We start from the raw sequence: 25,072 nt of genomic DNA, 5'->3' as shown, positions 1-25,072 counted from the left end.
GAAGAGAGGACACCAGTTCTAGAGATACCATGCCAGATTTTCAAGTATCCTATATATGGAGATGGCTTAAATGGCTCCATTTCATCCTGGTAGGAGAACCACTTAGGATGCTACATTTGCAGGAAATGTAGCTGGAGCAAAGGAACACGAAATCTTCTAAAAGCCTTTTGGCATTTGGGACATGCTTGTATCTTGTTAGCTAAAAGGGAAAGCTGGTGATATGACGTGTGGGAAAGAAATTTTGGGGGTATACACTTACACTGCAAACTCCTCTGACCACCAGTAGCTGTATTTTGTAGGAGTTAAGTACCTGTGACTATAGCCAAAAGCCACAAGGCATATTTCCACCCACTTTCTTTTGCTACTCCTTATGCATTAAATCATAGAATCAGATGATTTATTCCAAGCAAATAATTAATATGATACACTTAGACTTTTCTTTTTCCTGCAGAATCATTCAAAGAGTGAAGGGAGTTGCTAATTAATACTTTGCAAGTGTTTATTCTGGGTTTTTTTATGACATGGAAATAGAGGTCCATACGGTAATTGAGGAATTTAACTTCTCATCTAGTCATAGAAAATGACCAGTCACTTTTGGCAAGTACTGTGTATGCTCCCTCATTAGCAGAATGAAAGGTTTTAATAGCAAAGTGAAGGATGGAGAATGAATAAAGAATAACCTGGCAGAAATTTTCCAGTGGAAATTCTTCGACAAATTGTGTGTATTAAAAATTACGAAACTGTCAAGATTTGTGAATATTTTAATGACTAAGCCATCAGAGCACACATTAATCTTGAATGTTATGACCTTATGAATAATAACAAAGAGAAATTGCCATTTATTTCTGCAATATATAGCCAGTCCCAGGGAGTCCTCAGGTTATGGAAGGAGAGCAAACAGCTTATTTGAACCAGGCCAACAGGCTTTAGGTTCCATTATAGTCCTTGAAAGCCAAGTAAGTCGCAATAAATATTAAAGTGTTTGAGAGCACTAAAGGAAAGGACAGAGAAGGATTTCATTTCCCATTTGTATAAAACTGTACAGTAATATTGTACAGTTCAATCAAAGTGCTCAAAACAACAGGTACAGAGATCACAGAATCATAGAATGGTTTGAGTTGGATGGGATCATCTGATCTCAACCCCCCTATGATGGGCAGAGACACCTTCCACTAGACCAGGTTGCTCAGACCCCCATCCAGCCTGGCCTTGAACACTTCCAGGGATGGGGCAGCCACAGCTTCTCTGGGCAATCTGTTCCAGTGCCTCACCACCCTCACAGCAAAGAATTTTTTCCTGATTTCTAATCTAAACCTACTGTCTTTCAGCCTGAATCCATTCCCCCTTGTCCTGTCACTACACGCCCTGTAAAATGTCTCTCTCCGTCTTCCTTGTAGGGTCTCTTGTAGGGAGGCTGCAATTAGGTCACCCCAAAGCCTTCCCTTTTCCGGGCTGAACAATCCCAGTTCTCTCAGCCTTTCCTTATAAGAAAGGTGCTCCATCCCTCTAATCATCTTGGTGGCCTCCTCTGGACTCACTCCAACAGCTCCATGTCCTTCCTGTGCTGGGGACCCCAGAGCTGGATGCAACAGTCCAGGTGGGATTCTCACCTAGTTCTGTTAATAACCATAATAACCTGTTTTTGCTAATAACCATTAACAATATAATTTGATACACTAATAAAAATAATAAAGAAGTATCAATATTTTCTGTAAAATTCTGATTGATTTCTTTTGATTTTTATACCCTTTAGGGTACGATATTTTCAGGGTAAAAGCAAAAAAAAAAAAGTATTTACCTAAATGTCTCACTGAATGAATTTTTTTTGGTGGGAAAATTTGTGGAATTAAATTGCTGTGAGGGACCATGGGAGATGTGGATAGATCACTAAAGTCCGTGAAGTACTGTTTGAGCTTTAGCAAAATTTGTTTCACATTAATAAAGAAATATCTAACAATAATAAAGACATATGTATGTAAATATATATACAAACACATGTATAATGTGATGAATATGATTAAAAAATACTTTCAGAGAGCCAGCCATAATGATTAACATGAGTTGTGTTGCTCATATACTTCTAGTAAAAATCTATATTTTTCTTTCAGATTTCCATTTTTTTTCCTACTGGAAGCATTATGTCTCACCTAGCAGTTGGCTCCTTGTCCCTATAATCTTATTAAGTTCAGGGAAAACCATTCACCCTTCTGATTTTGAATAACCCCCAAAAAATTATCTGGTTTTGAACTTTCTTCATTTTGGTTTGGTTTCTTTTCTTTTTTTTAGGAAATATATATGTAAGAAATAAGAAGACAGTATTACTCTTCTGGGCAATTTATGTAGAATAGAAGTGCAAGTTTCTCTTTAAAGTCAGATTGTTTGGACTGGAAATGAGGTCAATTACTTCATTAGCTTCCTTTTCAGAATCAACTACTCTAAGCCTACATTATGGGACTTTGGCACGTCACAGTGGTTCAATATTTACAATTCTTGCTTTACATTTAAGGAAGAGCCAAAATTAATTTGCTTTTTCTATACCAGCAGATCATAAAAGGGTTGTCACAAATGTTGAAACCTCACAAGGGCCTTCAGGAAGGTTGCCTGCACAGACTGATATGGACAAAGAGGAATTGTATTGCTCAAATTATGTTGCTCACTAACATCTTAAACTGATTAAACAGCCTGATTTTTCTTTTAGGAAGGAACTGTTGGCATAAAGGGAAATAAAGACAGCCCTGAAAGCTTTTATCCTTCTCAGATGAGGAGCCAGATGCACTTTAATGTTCACACTGACTCTTTTTAAAAAGTATTTCAGCCATGGCAAATGTATTATGCATCTGTTGTTCTTTGTGAACTTAGGGTTCCCATTTCACAAAAGGAAGCTTTTTTGGCTGATCCATATGTATTAGGGTGTGATGGAAGTCTTACTGACTGGGATATTTACTACTAAGAAAGATAAAGAATTAATAATTTACAATCAGATCGTGTTTACTATGAATTCACTGTTTGAAAAAAAATATACGGAATATACTTCTCTTCCATTCATACTCCATTTCCAGAGAGCAAAAGAAATGAGCTCAAGGCTTCTGCAGGCTTACAAATGGATAAATCTGGAAATCATAAAATCATAGAATCACTTAGGCTGGAAAAGATCTTTTAGACCGTCGAGTCCAACTGTCTTGTCTGCCTGAAATACTGTCTAAGAGAAAACTGTAAAGTAGATATATGAAAACAGAAAATCAAGCAAAATCTAAAGTGAAACACCCGAAGAATATAGCAGCTAAAGAAGAGAACTGAGAAACAGATTTGATAAAAATTATCATTCAGACTGCTCTTCTGCTTTTTCATTCCTAGACAGGGATTATTTTAAAGCTGTGATGCTCTTGGAAGCCTTCCTAATTTTGGCAAATCCAAATACAGAGAAGAACTTCAACTTGCTTGTTTTTGCAAAACCTATACTGAAGAATGTATGCTCTGAGTAAGAACTGAACATATTGGGATTTCTGCCTTCTTGGGTTCAATTGTGCATTCAGGCAAGATATTATATTAAAAGGAATCTGTAGAAAGAACTAGTAGCAATAACTCAATCTCTTATGAACTAAATAATTTCATGTTGTACGTAGTTGTGAAGGTAAAATTGAAACTGGGTAGCTTGAGGGGTTTTTCTTCTTGTACTTAACTAGTTTTATGGAGTGGAAAGCTGATATACTGCAATTAAAACCAACAAAGCAAATATTGAACACAGTATAGTGATGATAGATGTCACCCTATCCCAGATTAATGGACCCACCCTGCTCAATATTTGGTACCAAGAAGAAAGCAGGAGAGTCTAATCCTGCTGTTCCAGTGAGGGTACCCAAATTCTGGGTTCCAGAAATGAGTACACTGAAGTCTGGAGGCTGAGAAGGATGGTAATAATCTTCCTGCCCAACAGTCGCTCCCTGAGTCTGTCTGTTCCTACTCCACAACATGCAGGAGGTGTCCAAATACGTGGTTTTCTCACCAAACAGCCAACTGGCAGGGAGCACACAGTACTGTAGCTGACTGAGGGATAAATTCAGGGCTTTACTTTCTACAGCTGATTGAAGCACTTTGATTGAGCTATAATAGATTAAAAAGAGAGAAAAAAAAAATCAAGAGGATAATAAACCTGAACTGTGCACTTTAGCATCAGGGAAGTAACTGTGTCATTGTTAGTCTCAAAAATATAGATGTTGAAGTTCACAGACAGGATGCTAACTGTTGTCAGTGACTCCTGAAGATTAATGTATTAATATGCCCTTAAATTCCTGAGTAAAGTTGGACAGTTATATCTGGACAAATGCAGTTCTAACACATGGTCAAAGGGGTATGCTCAACAAATCAGTTACTGTGAAAAGCTCAGGAGTTTCTGAGAACCTGCTGGATTCATAGGGAAAACAAATCTTTAGAAGGACACAGGCGGAGGACAAGGGACAAAGATGAAACTTTAACCCTGTGTGCTGTCAGCTTCCAAAATATGCCAGTCCCTCTTGTACCTTTCTGTTAACAATACCCATAGCATTGTATTATGGAATAATAAAGCATAAATGCCAAAGAACAGCATCAATAACTAGTTCATTAAGGTAAAAATTCTGGCTGACATGATCAAGATATTTCAGCTCTTAAGGAAAACAGCTTATTTTTGCCCTTACACCTATATGTAAAACCAGACATTTTCCAACAAACACAATCCTTCAGGAAAGGCCTGCTGCATCAGAAGTTAATTTATTTTTCATTCATCTTGACATAAAGGTCAAGATACTAACACTTCAGCATTTCAGGGTTTTAAGGGTGATAGTAACTTAACTGAATACATTAGCCTTGCATCTATCTGGAGGTTTCAAATGCTGCAAGGGGCTTCGTGGTACATTTTTCACCTAAGAAAAGCAGGAAGTGTTATTTTAGATATTTAAGAAACACCATGAGCCTTTTTGCACAACTAAAGAAACTTGTGAGCACCAGAGACTAAGGTCAGAGAAAAGATCAGAAGCTCTCAGGCTCATACGAAAAGTCATTTATAGCAACGACTATCTGTTGAACCCTGTTTACCAGTATCAACCACTTTGAAGAAGTATGTTACTTTGATGCATCTAAAAATGTCCATCAATTAAAAAATTAACAGTTATTCTTTCAAGAGCACGCTGAAGATTTTGATCTATTTTCCTCAATGACAATGAACAGGCACACTTAATGCACTGCATTTGTCAAACACTGCAAGCTCAGGCAGATGGCTCCACACCAATTTACATTGCTTTGTGTATTCAAAGGTTTCTCCTTTGCTTTCTTTACATATATGCTCACACATATACATCCCAAGTCTAATATACATCAGCGTGGGTGGAAAGCTAAGATTCTGAAATATACAATAAATGCAAATAAACTGACTGCTGACATAAGCTTTATAAATGATGCTGCCTCAAGGGCTTTGGTGTTTAAAAAAATTAGGTAGAAATGATAAGTAAAATAGGTCTGGAGGGGGATAACAGCTTTCAGATCTGTATGGTTGGAGCACAGTTTACTGAAGGAGCTTGGTCTGTTTTGGCTGAGCTGTAAGGAGTTGCATGAGAAAGCCAAAGGCAAGCTTTCCTCCTTGGTTATACAGGTACTGAGTCACCCTCCCTGGAGGTATTTAAAAGATGTCTAGGTATGGCACCTTGGCACTCAGGGACATGGTTTAGTGGTGGGCTTGGCAGTGCTGGGCTAACAGTTGGCCTCAGTGGTCTTTAGGGTCTTTTACAACCTTAATTGATTCTATACTGTGATTCTATGAAAAAATCACAGTCATACAGTGATCTCAGAATTGTAAAACTAAATCCTCTATGCATCTGTGACACCCTGATTTTTACCAGCAGCTAGATATAGGCTTATTTTTACGCCTAGGAATCACTTAATTACCCTTCAGAAGTAATTAAGATAAGGAGTTGACACCTTTCTTGTCAAAGTCTTCTGACAACCTCTCCGATGCACAGTAGCTTCATTACTGTCCATCAACTTACACTATGCCTCTCAGCCTCTTGGATGATGACAAGAAGGTCTACTATGGATATTTTCCCCCAGTGTTATCAAATATGAATGGGAAAAAGACATGCAAATCCAGATTTTAAAGGGAAAGATGTCATTTAAAATATTCCAAAGAGAAATCTGCAAGCTACCTTTTTCAGATTTTGTCTTCATTGAAGTTTAGTGACTTCTGCTATATATCTGAGACATAAATGACAGCCTTCTGTCCTTATTTAACTAATCAATAATGCTGCTGTTGACAGGATGGGTAAATTCTTTTTTTTTCTAAATCAAGGTTTATTCATGAAAGCTGCTAAAAAGCATTAAAATTTTGTATGTGTTCTCTCCGAGTGTCTGAACACACACAGTTAAAATCATTGTGAGTAAATCTGGAACTGAAAAATGTTAATGGAATGTAAACAGTGCAACAAATGTGTTCAGAAACCCTAGTGGATATTTGAAGAATTGTTTGTTTTTCTATTCACATTACCAAGTAGTTCGTAGAACGAAGCTGTTAAAATATCTCAGTGATTAAACTGTTTATTACTACGTAGCTTTTCCCTTTCTTCTAGAAATGTCAAAGTTATTTAAATGTCTTTTTACAAACAGTAGCAGAAACCAAGATGTAGCACAGTTCTCAAGGTGAGATTTGGTAAATCAGTTGAAAAGTTAAAAACGGAACCTGGATCTTCTCACTTCTGATTGTGAGTCTAGCAACTTTCCAGTTGCTTCTCCAGTGAAGCAGGATGCAAGTAAAGAGAAGGGATGCAGGGAGTTTAACAAGCCTTGCTTAGTACACAAGCAAGGCTTTGACCACTAGACAGACAACGTGGCTTCTTCAAATAATCTGGTTATAAACGAGTTAATTAAATAACTGAGTCCTGAGAAAGCTGTCATCCCTCCAAGCACACCTGCTTTCCGTGAGGTAGCAGGCACTCTGCCAGTGTGTGAAGTACTGACACCGTGAACAGACCTTTGCAGGAAGAAAGTGATACAGAGAGGCAAAAAAAATGCGTCACCAGCTCTGCAGCATAAAGGGACTGATGCCGAGCATCAGTTCTTAGGTTGTAAACAAAAAAATCAGGAGTTTTTTGGGTAGATTCCAGGAAGACTGGAATACCATGCATCACAGAATTGTAGAATCATAGAATAGTTTGAGTTAAAGATCACCTATTCCCAAGCCCCTCATGATGGGCAGGGACACCTTCCAATAGACCAGGTTGCTCAGAGCCCCATCCAGCCTGGTCTTGAACACTTCTCTGGCATCCACAACTTCTCTGGGCCTCACCACAGCACAGAATTTTTTCCTAATATGTAATCTAAACCTTTTCTCTCTCAGTTTGAATCCATTCCTCCTTGTCCTGTCACTCCAGGCCCTTGCAAAAAGTGTCTCTCCATCTTTCCTGTCAGCTGCCTTAAGTTACCGGAAGGCCACAATTAGGTCACCCCCTAAATAAAAGAGAAGCCTTCTCTTTTCCAGGCTGAACAAACACAACTTTCTCAGCCTTTCCTTGTAGGGGAGGTGCTCCATCTCTCTAATCAACTTGGTGGCCTCCTCTGGACTCAATCCAACAGGTTGATGTGCTTCCTGTGCAATTACAAATAAATTCCAAAGCAATGACAATCAACATCTGTAATAAAAAACTGAAGCAGAGCTTTTGATAAATGTAACAATTTTGGAAGATCTAAGCAGAAAATCCAAGCAATGATATTTATGTACAACACTAAATGATTCCTACAATAAAGATTTGTAGCAGTCTTGCATGTCCCATGTAATGTATCCCACCTTCTTGTGGAATATGTAATTTTAATCAAAGTTAATAGCCTCTTTTAACTTGGAATTCTGCAGATTTCAATCTTTCTATGCTTTCTTCTAAAGCAAACTCTACAGTATTTCTTTTATAATCTTTTATTATCAAAAGACCATATTACATATTATATAAGAACTTTAATCTGATAATTAATTGAATGGAGAATAGCAAAATAATTAACTGGATTAAAAGTAAGCTCTAAAGTAGTTTGAAAGTGATGGAAATCAGTCCATGGTATTTAGGCTTGCTTTTCCACTTGCAGTAGTTAAATCCAAAATAAATAGTTTCTGTTTTACCCAGGATTCTGATAGAAGATATTTCTAATGGTTTAGATGTACAATTATTGCCACTATTCAACATACCCAGCCTCTTGGAGATATTATATGCTTGAAGCAAGTAGAATCTACACTGTCATTCTACTAGAAAATGTATTCTACTGGATTTGCATTTTCTTTAATTAAGTTAATTTAGCTAGATTAGCGTCTTATCTCCTAAAATTATTTTCTCCTGAAAAAATTGGAACAGCTAGTTTCTTAAAATGAGGAATTAAAGAGTATCCTCTGCTTTAAAAGGTCAGCAAGCAAAGTTATGATTAGCTGTTCCTTGGACAATTTACTATGACATGAAAAGAGCAGGTGCTGCCAGTCTAAATTTGAGAACCTGTGCTCCAACATCCAACCCGTGGGTTAGAGCAGGAGACAATGTAGCTCTCCATTCTTGGGAAGGAAAATTTTGCAGATTTCTGTTGTTTATCTGTACCAAGGGCTTCACTTTTTTTTTTTTCTTTTGCTGTACTAGACTGTTTCTTGGCAAAGCTCTTTCTTTTATTGAGGTTTCTAGACAGTCCATGCTAATTCTGGAGCTTTGGCTGTTTAAATAGAAAATATTGCCAGGATAAACTGGCAGATGAATTTCTGTGAGCCATTCAGTGCTTCTTCCACCTTGTGACCTGGAATATGTGGAGGAAACACATTCCTTTCAAGAATTACTGTCCAGTTCTGTAGGTAAAAAAAAATTCCTCTATGTTGGTAATATAGATTTGCTTGTCGTGTCTTTATGAACAAGCCACTGTCCCTGAAGTTACTGAGATTTCAAGTACAGCAGAGTTGTGTTTGGAACATGCACTATGTTAAAATCTTTGTGTTTTTCTACTCTGAAAAAATGTCCCTCACCATAACGATCTCCTTATTTTGAACTGTATTTTTGTAAGCAATTAACTCCCCATTTTTGAGATCCAAACAACAAAATAGAAATGTACTGTGCACTTTAGAATAAATACAGTATAAGCAATTACAGCTAATTGCATGAGATTCTCAATGAAATCGAAGATGAAACAAAGGTGACAAGCAATTTACCAGACTGCACTTCCAGTGCCAAAATCAATTATGACATTCCAAATCCTGTAAACATTAATAGTAATTAGTCAGCTATGTGCATCTTTGACTGATGTCCAGCAGGTACTGTCTTACTGTGTTTAGCTACAGGGAAGACTCAGTAACAACTCTTTTAAGGGGCAGTGAACAGCACACATTTATAGAGGGAGAACAAAATATCTGCATGTACAGATGCTGCTGCTGCAGCTCCAGCATCTCAAGCGTGTTTAGGCCAGCCTCTGGATGTCATTGATAGCATAAATACAGAATAATAATTAATTACTAGGCAATGCTAACTAAAGCAGAATGAGGCTGAGTATGAGGCTGTATGCACAGCACTGAGCTTATTATTCAATTTGGCTCACTATTAGATGATGTCAGTACCAGGGGATTACAAATCCCTCTGGGGGTTATTTTGCAGTGAAATACCACCAGTTGCACAGTATCTTACTTCTTCTAAAACACAATTTCAGACATATTAGGTTCACTCAAGCAATAAAAAAAGAAAAAGAAGATAAACAGCCTTACCAGAGAGAGAAATTACAATCACAGTATATAGCATAGTTTTTTAAGAGAAGTTCAGTTATAATCAGTGACATACTTTTCACATGATACACACACTACTCTCTCCAGGTGGGTGCACACAAGCAAATGGGATGTAGGGAAGGGAGTATGAGCTTTGCAACCTTCTTCTTGCAGAGTCCTGACTGCTCTTCCCCAGGCCTGTTCCAAGGGGAGAACAACTGCTCTCCCTACCTCCCTCTCAGAACTACAAAGAATGTAAAGAAGCAAATAGTGGTGTCAGCCCCTCGTTCCTAGAAACCATAATACCACTGCAGGGGGATATTTAAGAAAACAGCATGGAAACACTGAGTTTTCATGTCTTCTCTTGTCCTCCAAGACCTGCTCAGCTGGACTGCTCTCAAATCTGGGGAATTCCAAAAATTCTGCTACTTCTACGGGAAAACCAAATGGATGGTAAATTTCTAGCCAGTGTTTTTTCATCTTCTGGTCTCTAAATTTTTTATTCTTGACCAGAAAAAAACCCAAAAAGCAACTAAAAGTATTAATGAGGGTTTCTTCCCATTTCCCCAGACAGAGCTACAACCCACTTTTCTGTCCAACAGGATGGGATTTGCTAATTTTTTCAGCTAGTTCAGTGGAATGATTTTAGGATTTCTTTTTGAAAGCTTGGTACATTTTTCTTTGTCGTCCACCATAGGTAGATAAGGCACCCACCGATGTCTATTGCTTATCTTGGTCCCACATGGCCCCTCAAAATAAATTAAGAAAATGAAGTTAAAAATAAATTAAAAAAATAAAATCACGCTTCTGATAGCTCGATTATATTATGAATAAATATACTTAAAACTGAATTAGATGAGTATTATTTGAAATCTTCTCTTTAGAGTCAGGTGTTTGTATGCATCCTTTTCTCAGGAGGTGTCTGTGATCCTATTTCCTTTAAATTAACACGATTCCCACCATCAGGTATTCATTTAACAACTTTTATTTGCCCCACTAAGTTAGCGAAGATTACCTTTCACACTGCAAAGTTCTAACTTTTGCAAACAGTCCACAGCACTGAGGGGAAAACTGACCACACTGTTATATTTTTAAGAAAGAATTTCCTGTTGTAATTGCATTTGTTACAGCATGCATTTATTATTCAAATAAGATAAAATGGAACTAGTGAGCCGAGATCATTCAAAAATTGATCACTATAAAACTGGAGAAGTGTTTAGAACAGAAGCAGTTATTTCTTATTTTAGCAGCACAAACGATTATGTTTAGATTTTAAAAACATACATGAAGGGCTTACATTTCAAATTCCCACTCAGTTTCACTGGGGTACAGTAGTTTCACTCATGTCCTTTCTCGGAAAATTTTACTCAGAGATTATTTTGAGTAAAAGTAGTGCTACAGAAGCCATGAGGTCAGACTTAGTGACTGTGGTTTATAGAATCATAGAATCACAGAACGGTTTGGGTTGGAAGGGATCCTAAAGATCATCCAGTTCCAACCCCCCTGCTCTGGGAAGGGACACCTTCCACTATCCCAGGTTGCTCAAAGCCCCATTCAATCTGGCCTTGAACACTTCCAGGGATGGGGCATCCACAGCTTCTCTGGGCAACCTGTTCCAGTGCCTCACCACCTTCACAGTAAAGAACTTCTTCCTAATATCTGATCTAAACCTACTCTCTCTCAGTTTGAATCCATCTCCTTTTTAGCAGCTTTCAATATCTGACAGTGGGATTAAATTTTGCTCCAAAATTATAGAAACTGAGATGAATGCAGGAAAAAAGGAATAGTTTTTTGAATGACTAAAATGTGAATGTTAAGAAAACAGAAAACATTTCACTTGTAAGCATAAGGTTACATTCACTTAAGAAAAAAACAAAAAGGAAGAAGGAAAAAGGACCAGCATTTCAAAGAGTTGCACGTTCCAAACTTCCAGACTTGTGAAAGTCAGGCTGTAAGAAGGTTGCTGAGTAGAGTTACCCACTGTTAATTTCTCTAGAGGACATTCATGTAAGGGGTGGGTGATTAATTCTACAAGTTTCATAAACATGAGCACGACAGACACACTGAGGTATACTGAACTAACAAACAAATATATATCCTTAAGAACAAGTGAACTGACCCAATAAAAATACACTGGTTAATCCCAAGTGTGAGGGGGGACACAAACTGGAGAATGGGGAACATTAAAAAGTTGTCCTCCTCCAAGAAAAAGTTTGTGTTGTGCATTTCTGCTCCAATAATGTGAACGTGATTTCCCCCATCACAGTCCTTTCAGTGTCAGTCTCAAATGGAATCACATCGAGATGTACCTCTGAAATCCAACCCAGGTCATGAAAGCAAATGTTTGAATCTCCCTTGTCAAAAATGGGACAGTAAACAGCAAAGTGGTGGAATATGCAAAAGATAACCAAAAGTTACCTGTTAGTGTTGTTGTTTTGTCAGATGCAGGTTACAGTGTGTTGTATGATTTCAGTTTGAAAACGTAAATCCAAGCTTGCAAAGAGGTATCATGAATAAATTACACAGCTAAACATATCAAGCCCAGCACAGAAATAGAAGTTTTGAAATCCTCCTTAAGCTTTTATTTATTCCCATTTGAACGTGTATCCCAACAAATCACTGCCTCTCAATTATAGCTTCCTTGCTGATAGCAGAGGTACATTTCTATTTGCTAACTTACACAAGAGGAAAATATATTCTGTTTATTATTTATAAGAGTAAAGTGCTGAGAGGCCCCAGCAAGGCCCAGGCTCTTGTTTTCTGTTTGCTGTGAAAACAGAGCAAGCCATATTCAGGCAGGCTACTTTCTACCTAAGTCCTTGGACCCACTGTTTTCTCTTGGCTGCTTTTTAGGCAGGTTTCTGCTCAGTGCTTCACTGACATCACACTTGAGACATGCCCTGCTTTCTCTGCTGATTACAGACATGGCATTAGATGGAATTTTAGCTGCATATCAGTACTGGAAAAGCAGCTGAAAGGGTGGGGAAAAACAACACTGACAGTTTTCTACAAGATCACATCCCAAGTGCCTGGCACAATTGAAAAAAGAGCCTTATTTTCCCAATCCCCAACTAGTAATCTATTCTAGCCAACTAAACCCTACTCCTGTCTCTAAACAATATACCTGAACCAAACACATTTGCATTACCATTTTGCCAGCTAATATCTGATTTGCAGGATTTACAGCCAGACCTCTCCTGTGCTGTTTTGTATGTGCACAGACCTCCTCAGCTGGGGCTAAGTCCTTCCATTACCTTGAACCAAGTGCGTCAGCATCACTCCTTCCATTCAACTGCTGACTCAGGAAATACTCTGTCAAAGCTTGCTTTTTCCCCCATTTTTTTTTTCCAAAGACTAGCAGGTAAAAGAATAAGCAACATTTGTGTTTTTAAAAACAACAATATACATCTACCTCAGAAGTACTCAGAGATTTGGCATCTATTTGCTGTCATTTACTGGGAAGAGTACTTCTTGAAACGTTGTAAAAGGGTCCTTCCCTGTTGATCAAGGTTAATTATGCAACACTTCTGCATCTAACATTTTTTCTACTCCTGTCCTAAGAAACTATTTTTATTTATTAGCAACATTTCCAGATTTAACAACCCTGGCACGTGCTATTCTATACACAATGAATCCAAGATCTTATGTGAATACCCACTTTGAGGTGATGTTTCTTTTAACATCAATGATTCTATGATTGTAATAAATGGTTGCCAACTGTGTTTCAAGCTGCTGGGACTGCTACAGAAAAGTAAGAATTGTTCATCTTTTAAAGCTTTGGATGTTTTATACTGCTGGAATCCAAGGACTTGTGTATTTCCCAGATGCAGCTGGCTGTTCTTGCTGTCATGCATCCCACTACACTCCTTTACTGATTGCTTTATTACATCTAGTTTGCTCATATATCTTTGAGATAGCATTTTAAGGCGCTATTTTTTTCAGCTTTGTGATCTGCTTTGCTTACTGAGAAAATAAGAAGGGATTTTCATAGGTCTTGATGCAGCAGTGATGACTTGAGAAAACAGCAGAGGACAGAGGGTCTGCACAGCTTCTTTGCTCCTCCATCTCCTATCCAGCACATGTCATAGCAGCTACTGTTAACAGGGTTGGGGAGAAGAAGCAGACAATGGAGAAAGAAAAGCGAAGGGAAGAGGGTTGTTAAATTTACCCTTGGCAAAAACATCTCACAAAGTCAGCAAGACCATCCTAAGAGGAAATCCGGTGTGGGAGACAATTAGGGATGCTGCTCAAGAGAAAAGGGCCTGGCGAAATAAAAGGCAGGACTGATGTGGGGTTTTGAATTCCCTAATTCCCCTCCTCCCTGGCTCTCATGATTTTGAATGAAACATTAATACTGCTTCAGATGCTTCTTCCCTCCAAGGCCAATCAGCTGCTCGGCAGGGCGTGAAGCGGTTGTTCATTTGAACAGCTAACGAGGGAGTGGAAGGACAGAACTAATTCCAAGGCTTTTCCAGCTCACATTTGCCTTGACACACAGGGAATGACCTGAAGAGCCTCTCTTCACTTTGGAAGAAAAGAAGTGGTGCTGTATTAATTCTGCATAAACAAGCCCAACTTGTCAGAAGAGATGATTTTTCACAACACGACCATAAACGTAGTTTTAAGACTGGAGTAGACACCTCGTCCTGCTTAGTGCCATGGCAACAACTACCACTGGAAATCTTCCTCGTATGGAGGGGTACAGAAAAAAGGAGGTAAAACTGCCAAACAACGGAAAATGTCAAATCCCAAGCCTTCCATTTTAACAAAATTACTGTTCCTTCTCTCAGTGCACAGAGCCTTTAGGATAAGGAGTGAATCCCAAGACTCAATTTTACATGTTCCTGAAAGTGAAGAACTACTTCCCCCTAATCTGGGAATGAAAAGAAGCTGAGGTGGCTGAAGATGTTGCTGGTTTTATTCCTATTAAGGTCTGTTCTGGTTTCCAGCTCCCAAGAAAAACAGAAAAGAAGGAAGAAAAATATATCAAAAGAAGAAAGAGCAGTTTTTGTTCACAGTGCTGGGTCTGACTTGTAACACTACACTACAGAAGGACAGATAGAGTAATCACTATCAGATCACTCTGGCAAACCCATACCTGTGCACTGCTATTTTGGGAACTGCTTTTAGCTATTTTATCATCACTGGCTCCTAGCAGCAGTAGGAAAGAAATCATCTTGACTAGTCAATTCTCTCTTTGTAACACAATGACAACAGAAAAAGAGACAGGTACAAAACGAACAAGGTAGGCAGGAACAAGACATTAACTTGAGAACGAGAGCAGATATAAAAATGTTACACCTTCTGCAGCTAAGAGAAGCTGGCAGGAACAGTGATGCTGCTGTGTAGGAAAGAGTCAAGGTGACAGGTTTTACTTATTAAGTGAAGATACGGCGGCCAAGCTTTCTCTTTCCTGATTAGCCACAGCCCTACTGTCAGTGTCAAATCATGCTTTCTCAGAATGACTTAGCAAGCTACTGAGCCCTCAAAAAAACCCCCAACCAACCAACCAACAAACCAATGAGCATGTGATGGGACCACAAGACAGCCAAAGCATGTGGACAGATCTGTTTTACCTTTTTTTTTTACAGTGAACTCCACAAAGAAGCTTAAAAGGCTTTTAAATTTGGAAAAAAATGGCAGATTTTAGTGTAATATAAGACAGAAATTTAAATTCTTACAACAAAGGTACAACACAGTATATCCACAACCTTTCCTGTCCACTATGTCCCTGTAGGCAGGTTGTTAAAATCTCAGGCTTCAACTCAGCTAAGTCTAATTTCTAAGTAACAGGAAACCTGCTTGGTGCTCTTTGATCCCTTGGGAATATGAGTGATATGTCTTTCTTTAGAGGCTTAGCTGCCTCTTCTGCTCCTCATGTCCATCTCCTGAGCAGCACAAGCAACAGGTGTCATGCTTGTGCCTACTGTACCATCAGGTTTCATCCCTCTTTATTCGTGAAACAGCTATGAAACTAAATAAAATTCAACAAATAAAACAAACAAATGAACAAAAAACAGGTCAACGTCTCACCCTCCTGTTTACCAGCTCAGCCTAATTTCTGATCTCTATTTTTTTTAACTCATTAATCATCTTTAATATTTGTCATTATCAAAAAAAAAAAAAGAGGAAAAGTTTATGTTAGACTTTTGTTACCATGGATGCCTTTGTGGCATGTGCAGAAATAGGAGCTTTTCTTAATGACAAGATCTACTGCAGAAGAGAGCAGAATCATACAGTTAAACAAAATTTGAGCTATTGGTTTAGATTTGTGTCCAAGCAAACTGATAAAGCTTAAAAAAATAAACCAGCACCGATAAGATCATTTTCTGTTCAGAGTTTTACGTATTTTTTAAGCAATACCACATCTCTTTCCTCTTGTTTTTGGTTGCTAATGGACCTTAAAGCTCTTTTCCGCAGGTAAGAACTGCCATAATGCCACTGCTACACACATCCTACTCTAGCCCTACTACAGGGAAAAGAAGAGCACTAAGCAAGACCCAACTCAACACCTGCTGCATGTCCCTGTAGCCAGACTGGGGAAACACTCCATTTATGCTGTGCAGAGAGACCTTGGCATAATGAATACTAGAGAGTAGCTGTTTTTGGTTGGCTTCCCAAAAAGAGATAGAATAATTAGGCCTTAGTTTTATCCATTTAACTTCTTGGGGGGGGGGGGGGGGGGGGGGAGAAAAAAACCTTCTCATTTAACTGGGTAAAACATCTGCTACAAATGGAAACAGAAGATCATAAGACTGTTGGTCTCATTGATAATTTTCTAATTAGCATTGTACATTCCTTTCTATATCAGGAGAATAATTTATACTGAACCACAAGGTTTAATTACTTACAAAATTTCATAGATGTGAGAAACACCTTTTGTACTATCTTAATATTTATTGGTGAAACAATCCACTCCATAGCCATGAACCTCTTGCAAACTAGAAAACAGGTAGAAAGTCTTAAAAGGGGACTCTAAAGGGAACTTTATACAGCTGTAGCCAGATGCCCCATGAGATAACCTGTGTGTAAAATGGGTCAAACTTTGTGTACTGGTTGATTAAACAGCAATACAATTACATTACACTACATGGGAAAAGAAAGCAAACCATACTGTTGAAGTCAGAGAACTAAAAACCAGCTGAATTAAAAATATTAGAAATGGGGCAATAAATAAAATGAGCTGCTGGTTGAGAAATGGAGTGGGAACATCCAGATGGAAGATCATCTGAAACACTGGTATATGCACATATAATCTAGAAAGAGAATGCAGCAACCAGACACTGAGTAACCTGGGTGGGAATGATCAAGACTGGTTTACAAGAGGAAACTTTAAAGATAAATACTTAATGTTTTGTATACTCAAAAAAAGGATTCCTCACAGGGGGAAAGGAAATATTTGGGGAGTTTCATTGACAGTGAGATAGAATTAAGACATTTTAAAAAAACTTCCTGATGGAAATTAAACAAACTGAAGAAACATTTTTCCAAGGGAAGTCAGCAAGGCTTTCTTTTATGTATAAAACTAAACTGGGAAAAAAAGAAAGTGAGAAAGTATACTGGAAGGAATGATTCTATTTCAAATCCTCATTCTTATTATTTTAAACACCCTTTGAAAGTTTTAACTCCAAATCATTAGTGCCTGATCTTTTTGTTAGTATGGTGGTTTTACAAAAATAATCTGAAAGCTTCTTCTGACAGTTTATGGACTATTCCAACATTGATCTTTGGTAGACACACAACAACTGTAAATTGGCTTAAAACATACACATACGTGTGCCAGTTTCAACTGCATCCACTGTATTTCTGAATTCCAGCTAACCACAGGAGGTATACAAGACCAAATCCTGTAGTGTACGACTGCCAAATGAAGCCAAACTCGGCTAATGAATGTCTAACATAAAAAAAAAAAGAAAAAAAAATGAAGCTGAACCTATTGAGCAGCTTAAAACACAAAATTCAGTGTGATTACAACAGCTAATATAACAAATATGCAAGCCACCACCTGTTATACATAACACTTTTTTCTCTACTCTCCAAATAAATGGATCAAGTATTCACTACTTAACAGTACTACAAAACATGCAAAAAAGATTTATCTTGTCAGAGGATGAACTTTAGGAATTGCAGGTTTTTTAAGTTGCAACTGACGGCATTTTTATGGAAATTCCTTTCATCTGTAACTAATTATTCTAAATTCTTATCCCTTGGACTAAAATTTTGTTAGCAGTATGAAAGGGACCTGTTAGCAATATGAAAGCTTTGCATCAAAATAATCTCTCTTTATCTCTTTGGGCTAAATAAAGCCACAGAAGAGCTTTAAATAATGACAAAATGCAGCAAAAGATGCACAGTGCAACATTTTTCAGTACAGTTTTTCACTAAATCAACAGTGATCATTATTTTCAGTGCAGGAAGAACTTAAACATAGAAATGTGCTTTTAAACATAAATTGCAGTTTATGTTCAACCTCTACATGTTACGCACCAAAGTTCGTAGAGCGCTGCACACCCTCAAGACTGAGTTTAACTGAATCTGCTGTTATGACAGCAATAATTTTGGATTTACATTTCTAGGTCTCTGAATTGTCAGTGTAATTAAACTCACACAAATTAGTTTGGAAAGGAATCTTCCGGAAAGCTGTCTGGGGGAACACGTGGCTGATCATTTGTACTTGGGTCACTAAATATATGGATCACACAAATATGTAACAATTCAGAATTCTACCAGTACTGAAAACCAGAATTACTGTAACAGAGGTTCATGTTTTTTCGGGAATTAATGACCCATAAATCCATTACAGTAACACCTCTTCTAAGTCATCAGAGCTTTCTGTGCCAAATTTAAACTGTTGCCTGCAGAAAGTTTATGGATAATCCATGGGAAAGTATAATTAGCTAACTTCTTTCCCCTCTCCCCTCCCATCAAGGAGCAACGTGCAAATCCCAGTGAAATAAAAGCTATGACAAATGCAGTGATCAAGTTTTAGTGGCAAAAAGAGTTTGTATGTACAAGGACTAAATTTAGCCTACTGCTCCTCACAAGCAAAACTGGCATTTAAGATGGGAATTCAGGTGTAAGACAGACTGTATGCTATTTAGCCATCCTAATTTTCAAAGGCTGATGTTCTTGTCATTACTCTTCAGGTTATTTTCAATTATATATATTTTTGTTACTCACAATTCAAAATAACCATTTTCCTTAATGTTCACTGCACATTTGGAAGAGGAATGCATAAATTGTGTGATGACTGTAGTGATAAGTGATTTCTGATTCAATTAGTATATTACTTTAACTTTTTGTATTACATCACAAATGGGCTTGCAATGACTGCAGTAAATAAGTATTATTTTTATATATATCACATATGAGTAAACATACTTTTCTCTGTTAAACACAAAGGGGTGTAGCTGGCATCAGGCTATTTAACACAGCATAAAATATTGTTATATTATAGTTTCAGTGCATAAGGGCAGACTGTAAACAACAGACATTTGGTAAAATTCCCATAAAAGTGAGAAGTAAAACCAAAATGGAAATGGAAGCCCCAGAAAGCTCTTATTTTCCACATGTCTACAGAATATGGATGCAGAGACCAAGAAGGGCTAGGGGCCACCTTTCTCTTGGCTTTTTCCCATAGACTGAAACTTGTCCTTCTCCCCACAGCATCCAAGAGCAGCCATAAGACAGCACCGGCCTTGAGTCTTGGTCAGAGGCACTGCAGAAAACCTACTCATGTTTGTCTTCTCAAGTTAAAAGTACTACTAAAGAACACTGCAGTTGCTTTGCACTACTGAAAAAATATAAAGTGATTTCAGTACTGCAAGGATCTGTCCCTTCGTGTCTGAAGAGTATTTAACACAACTGTGCTGCAGCCTCACAAAAGCTCAGTTTTATCGTAAGAATTATGTTTGTAGCCTTCCCTTTCTCTCATTTTCAAGTGTAAATCCTAACTTAAACAACTATACAACTTTAGGTTACCTATAAACAAAAATATATTCTAGGAAAAAGTTATGTGCAGTTATAGTAAAGTCTTTAATTTACTTTTATTAAAATTAATTTACCTTTGAACCATTATTAAGCACACAGCTAGTCCCTTTACTTTGAACATGATTTACTCTTTTCTACAGTTTGTTTCAAAGTTTAGTTATCTGTTTTAGACAGATTTCCCAAGGAAAACCAATACTAAACTTTTCCAGTATGACAGGAAAATCTCTGAGAGCCTCTTTGTTCAAAGGGAATTAAACTAGCAGAGCATCTTAGAACACAAGCAACAGGAAGGAATTATTTCTGCCTGCTTCAAACTTGTTCCTGACTTTTCAAAAGAGAAAAAGAGTACATATTTTCAGTCTAAAACACATAACATCAGTGTGGTGGTTTTTTTCAACTCTCGAAACAGCACTTTGGTTCTCGAAACCCAGAGGAATTTGGGCCTCACACATGTTCACTCATTTGACCTCATGTCAGTGAATATGATTCATACTTGTCCTCTGTCCTGCAAAGACTCCTGCACTGGAATGACACACAGAATACTATCAATTTGGAGCAGCTGCATTTTACATTTCTTTCGCAGGAGGAAAAGCAAATTAAAAATACGGAAAGCAACGGCTCATAGTGAGTAAAATAAAAATAACAAACATACTGAAAGTTACTTCACCCACTCAGATCTTTTTCATGTCTTTACAACTTGTAAATGCTTTTTGCATTTATCTAGATAAATCTAGATGTACTTAGCATCTTGATGAAACTCTGCAGCTTGATGTGTCCCTGGAATACTTGGGGGGGTGAGGCAGGGAATGAATCAGTGAGTAATTTGAGTTACAAAAATTTAAAAATACCCTTCTAAGAAGTTAAACTACTTTCTGAAGACAGGTTTTGGTTTTAAACTCAGTTCTGAATTAAAGGCAAACTTGCTGGAATAATATTTAATTGCAAGTATTAGCTTCCTAAGGAATGACCACTCTATCAGAATGATCCTCTCCACAGAAAACCGTGGCTCTCACATTCCAGCAGTGGGTTTGGAGGCCACATATAACCTGTTAGGCTTTTTTGTTTCTTTGTGCTTTTGTCTTTCCTGAAGTTGAAAGTATAGACTGAAAAAAAAAAAAAAAGTACTGATTCATAAGATTCTCAAATTCCACTGCAAGACCATAACTGCACTTTCTTGTACATTTTGTCTTCAATATCCACCCCATTTCCATGCCCACATTTCTTAATTTCTGGATTGTCAACTATCTTTACCTCCATCAAGTACTAAAATCTGACTTTCTGTTACTGTACAATATTGATCTCACACTTATGACCTGTAGCATACTTTATGCTTAATGGCCATCACCATACCCACAATATTCATCATGTATTCTGTTTTAGCATCTACTAGTCAATTTTAAAGAACATAATTAAGAATATTTTAAGACCTTACTGGCTCATCCTCAAGACGTGCTATCCAACACAACAGAAAAGGAGAACAAACTTTACTTTTTATTTCTATTCATTCTTTCTGCGACAAAATTAATTAGAATTAATTATGATTAATGGCTGTACTTTTTTTTTAACCCTTCATAAGCAGTTTCTCTGTCTTAATTCCTCTTTTAATGGTTAGTCTCTCCATTAAGGTTTTCTGCCTTCATGTGTTTTTTTTGTTGTTTTGATTTTTGATATTTTTTACACACTAATATAATTCTCCTGCTCAAGGAACTTCCATTCCTCATCTACAATATTTAATTTATTTGGTGTCGTGGGGCGATATTACGTGATCTTGAGTGATTGTTTTCAAACGTCCATATGACAAACACAGATTTCACTTGAACATCTCCAAGAGGTCCACGTGACTCTCCTTTGTGAATGTATTACATACTTGAGGTGTTCAGACTTTGCAATTTACCCTCATAAAACCCTTCTGTGATACAGAAATATTATTGACATTTTACAGTGGAACAGAAAACGAGTCAGCCTATTAAAGTACTGAAATGCTTAAGGATGCCTATTGGGATTTTCAAGGTTGCTCTGACTTATACCTCTTATTGAACTAATTGAAGATTTTTCACTAAATGACTAATTTGCATCTTTAGTTTTCTGAAGAGTTTTAAAATCTGACTCACCCATGTCACCCTTTATATCCAGTGGACCAGCGCATTAAACCCAGAACTCATTAGACTTTAAACTCATGCTCCAAGCACGTGCAGGGCTTCCCACAACAGGGTAAATTACATGAAAAATAAAGATGTGGCACATACCACAGGTATCCAATCCCCTCCTGTCCCTGTCCTCCTCCCTCCTGGTCTGAGTCACACACCAAAGCCTCAGACAGCGGGAAGCCACAAAGCCAACTGCATCACATATCAGGCAAGAAACTAGTGGATCTCCAGGGATCTGGCTGCTCCCTGCTGGAACTGAGCAGTGCCAGGAGGCTGAGCTTGTAGACAAACACTCCTATCAGGCTCAGCAACCCCTCAACTCACTATCTCCCCCTGTAAGAGATTGATTTTTCTAAATACTGACAGAGGACAGAGCCAACATACATGAATGGCTCCAATCAAAGTGCTGTAAAATCATCTATATCCACCATGTTGTTGGATTTAGGCAAGTAGTCACTTTTATTTCGAAAGAACTTTTGTAAGCATTTCCCCATGCTTTGATTCCTGTGCAAAACCTAACTGTGTGTGTGTGTTTTCCGGCTGCACTTTTCTCAACTCAGTTGTACATATTGCTCTTTTGGGTGGCCTAAAAGCAAGTTACTCAGTTTGACTAATGCACACCACCTTCACACCTTGGGGGGCAGCAAGTTGGAACCAGGATAGCTTCATCTTTTGCCCAGGTCTGCCAAGGAGATGCTGTCTTTCAGCACGAGTTTTCTTCACATCCCTATGCTTAGACCACTAGAGGCTGGAAAGGGAATGCATCAGCTGTCAGGGCTTTTTAAGGCCATTTTGCCCTTGTTAAGTCAATGAAACTCACTACACAAAGCAGGTTGGATTTGGTCAAGCGTACTGCCCTTTGATTGTGAATCCTATTGCTTCGTTTTGGAAGTCATGTACACTGCCTTCTTACAGGCCACGCCATCACATCTAAGGACCAGCTAAACAAACCACATGGGCAGCCAGTTCACTGGGAAAATATACCTATTTTAATCAAAGAAATATAAGACTAGGTAAATTAATAAATTCCTGACATTGCTACCTTACAGAAGCGCTTTCCAAGTCAGGGCTTATGGATAACGTGTTGCCTGCTAGACCCTCTGAGACTGGCTGCAGCTGCAAAAAATAAAAATGTTAAAATTGAGGCCAATAGGAAGATGCTGCCTGCAGCATAATTGCTCACTGTTGTTGTACATTGGCTGGCGAAGGTTAGGGACTGCTGCTCTGTGTAATCGAGCAGGTTTGCAACAATACTGGAAGGCTGTTGTATAATAACAGTCGAAGCAAAACAGGTAGAAATAAATACACGTTTTTTTCATCTTTAGGTAGAGGTGATACAATTTTCCCGAGCGCACCATGCTTTAAAACTGCTCTCAAACAGATGCCAGGTACTCTTTTTGCCCGAGGCTGATGGAGAAAAAGCAGGTAGCTTCTGAAAGAAATTTGAAAAGCTGTTATCCAAGTAGCTGAGGTTAAAGTCTCCATATGCATTTCAAGTAGTTTTGTATCCAAAGCGAGCACTGATTTAAGCAGACATTTTTGGAATCATGACCTGATATACAAATATGTGATTGATCCTTTAGCAGATGAAAATTACTGAAAATCACAGGTGTCTGTCACAAAAATTATTGCTTCTACGAACAAATTAAATATGCCTATATGAACCAACAATTAAGTTTGCCTATTTTCAAAGAATCCTTATCAAACATTGCATGAATCACTTCAATTTGAATATTTCAAGTAGTGAAAAGCTAGAATGGCTGTAAACAGCTTTGGATACAAGTGAACTGAATGATGGAAAATTCCTTATTCATTTGTTGTGGTAGCAGATTTTTTTTCCCCCTCAATTTTTTTTTTCTTAGTTTTACTTGTTTCATCCAGGCCTTTTGGCATGTGCAAGGATTTGTCAGTAAGTTGCACTGAGTGTTACCTCAGACTCACCAAATCACAGAAAAACATTTAAGAATAGTGTCATTAGACTGCCCTACACTAAGTGAACTGATTCGTTTCAGAGAATAATAAAGAAATTAATACTGTGCTGTGATGACCAGCTGATCTAACAGCACGGCTTCCCAGTACTGCAAACGTTTATCAACTTCTTTTTTAACACTCTAAATTTCTCCTCACACCGAGCGAACCCATCTCGATGCAAAAATAAATGTAATAAGCTCCTACTTTAAACTGCAATTTGCCTTTCCCTTATGGCCAGAAACATACGGCACATCTTCAGTCTTTCCACGTTTTTGTGCAGCTGGAGCTCAGCTTCCTTATGAGAAAGCTTCCTTAAGTTAAAGTTTTTTAAGTAGGAGCGTTATGCCAAGACGCAAAAAGGTAACCACAATCCTGACATACACACACACAAACACCCGGCGTACACCTTGTAAGCCCCACAACCTCTGCTTGTACCTACAGAATTGCGAGGAACAGTCTTCTTAGCTTGTAACGCACAGAACTGGGAAGTTAGGTTAAATCGCGCTCCAATTACACCGGGCTACGAACCCTTCTCTTCTGCGCTTAACCCCGGAGCGCCGGGAGGGCCAGGGGAGCACAAGGGCAGCCCCGGGCCCCCGGGCACTGCAGCAGATCCGCGGCAGCGCCGGGCAGGGCGGCTCCGACCCGCTCCGGGTGAGCGGCGGCGGCCGAAAGTTGCCCGCCCGCCCCCCGCGCTGCCGCACCCGCTGCTCGCACGGGCTCGGGCAGCGCTGCGGGCTCGGGCTCCGCATCTCCCCCGGCACCGGGCGCTGCAACCCAGCGCCGGGCGCGGCAGAGCCCGGACCAGCGTCCTCCCCCGGCCACGCCGGGCAAATTTCCCCGCCAGCCCCGCGTTCCCGGGAGCATCCCTCCCTCCACCTTCCCCGCTCCGCCGCCGCTCGCTCCGGGCAGCCCCCGCCGCGCCGGCAGGCCGCGCCCCGCGGCGCCCGGCCGCCGAGGGATGCCGGGGGGGGGGGGTTCGCCCTCCTCCCGCAGCCGGGGCCGGGAGAGGCCGCCGGTGCCCGCGCCCCCGAGGGCGGCGGCCGTACCTGAGTCGCTGAGGCGGGGCCGGGCTCTGTCCCGCAGGTAGTAGATGAAATCGCGGCAGTTCTCGTTCTCCACCGCCCCGACGGAGCACAGCTCGGCCAGCAGCTGCAGCGCTTTCTGGCAGATCTCGTCCTCCCTGTCGCCGGGCATCGCCCCGCAGCATCCTCGGGAGCGGAGCGGAGCGGAG

General features: G+C 39.1%; 1 protein-coding gene and 1 long non-coding RNA gene across 5 annotated transcripts in view; one reads left to right on the top strand and one right to left on the bottom strand.

The window, feature by feature from the left end:
• SYT9 (synaptotagmin 9) overlaps nucleotides 1-25,066 on the bottom strand; it is a 67,338-nt gene extending 42,272 nt beyond the window's left edge. For all 4 annotated transcript variants that reach the window (XM_027651207.1, XM_027651206.1, XM_027651205.1 and 1 more), the window contains exon 1: nucleotides 24,888-25,066. In XM_027651207.1, the coding sequence (XP_027507008.1) occupies nucleotides 24,888-25,035 (148 nt within the window). In that variant the 5' untranslated portion in view covers nucleotides 25,036-25,066. The remainder of the gene's footprint in view (nucleotides 1-24,887) is intronic.
• Nucleotides 1-25,072, top strand: part of LOC113950867 — a 227,975-nt gene that overhangs the window by 128,181 nt on the left and 74,722 nt on the right. The window lies entirely within an intron of this gene.

Source organism: Corapipo altera, unplaced genomic scaffold, assembly GCF_003945725.1.
Source record: "Corapipo altera isolate COAL_440 unplaced genomic scaffold, ASM394572v1 78, whole genome shotgun sequence".
In the NCBI taxonomy this organism is placed as follows: domain Eukaryota; kingdom Metazoa; phylum Chordata; class Aves; order Passeriformes; family Pipridae; genus Corapipo; species Corapipo altera.
Note: the sequence above shows the minus strand (reverse complement) of the source record. Positions and strands in the feature narration are given on the sequence as shown.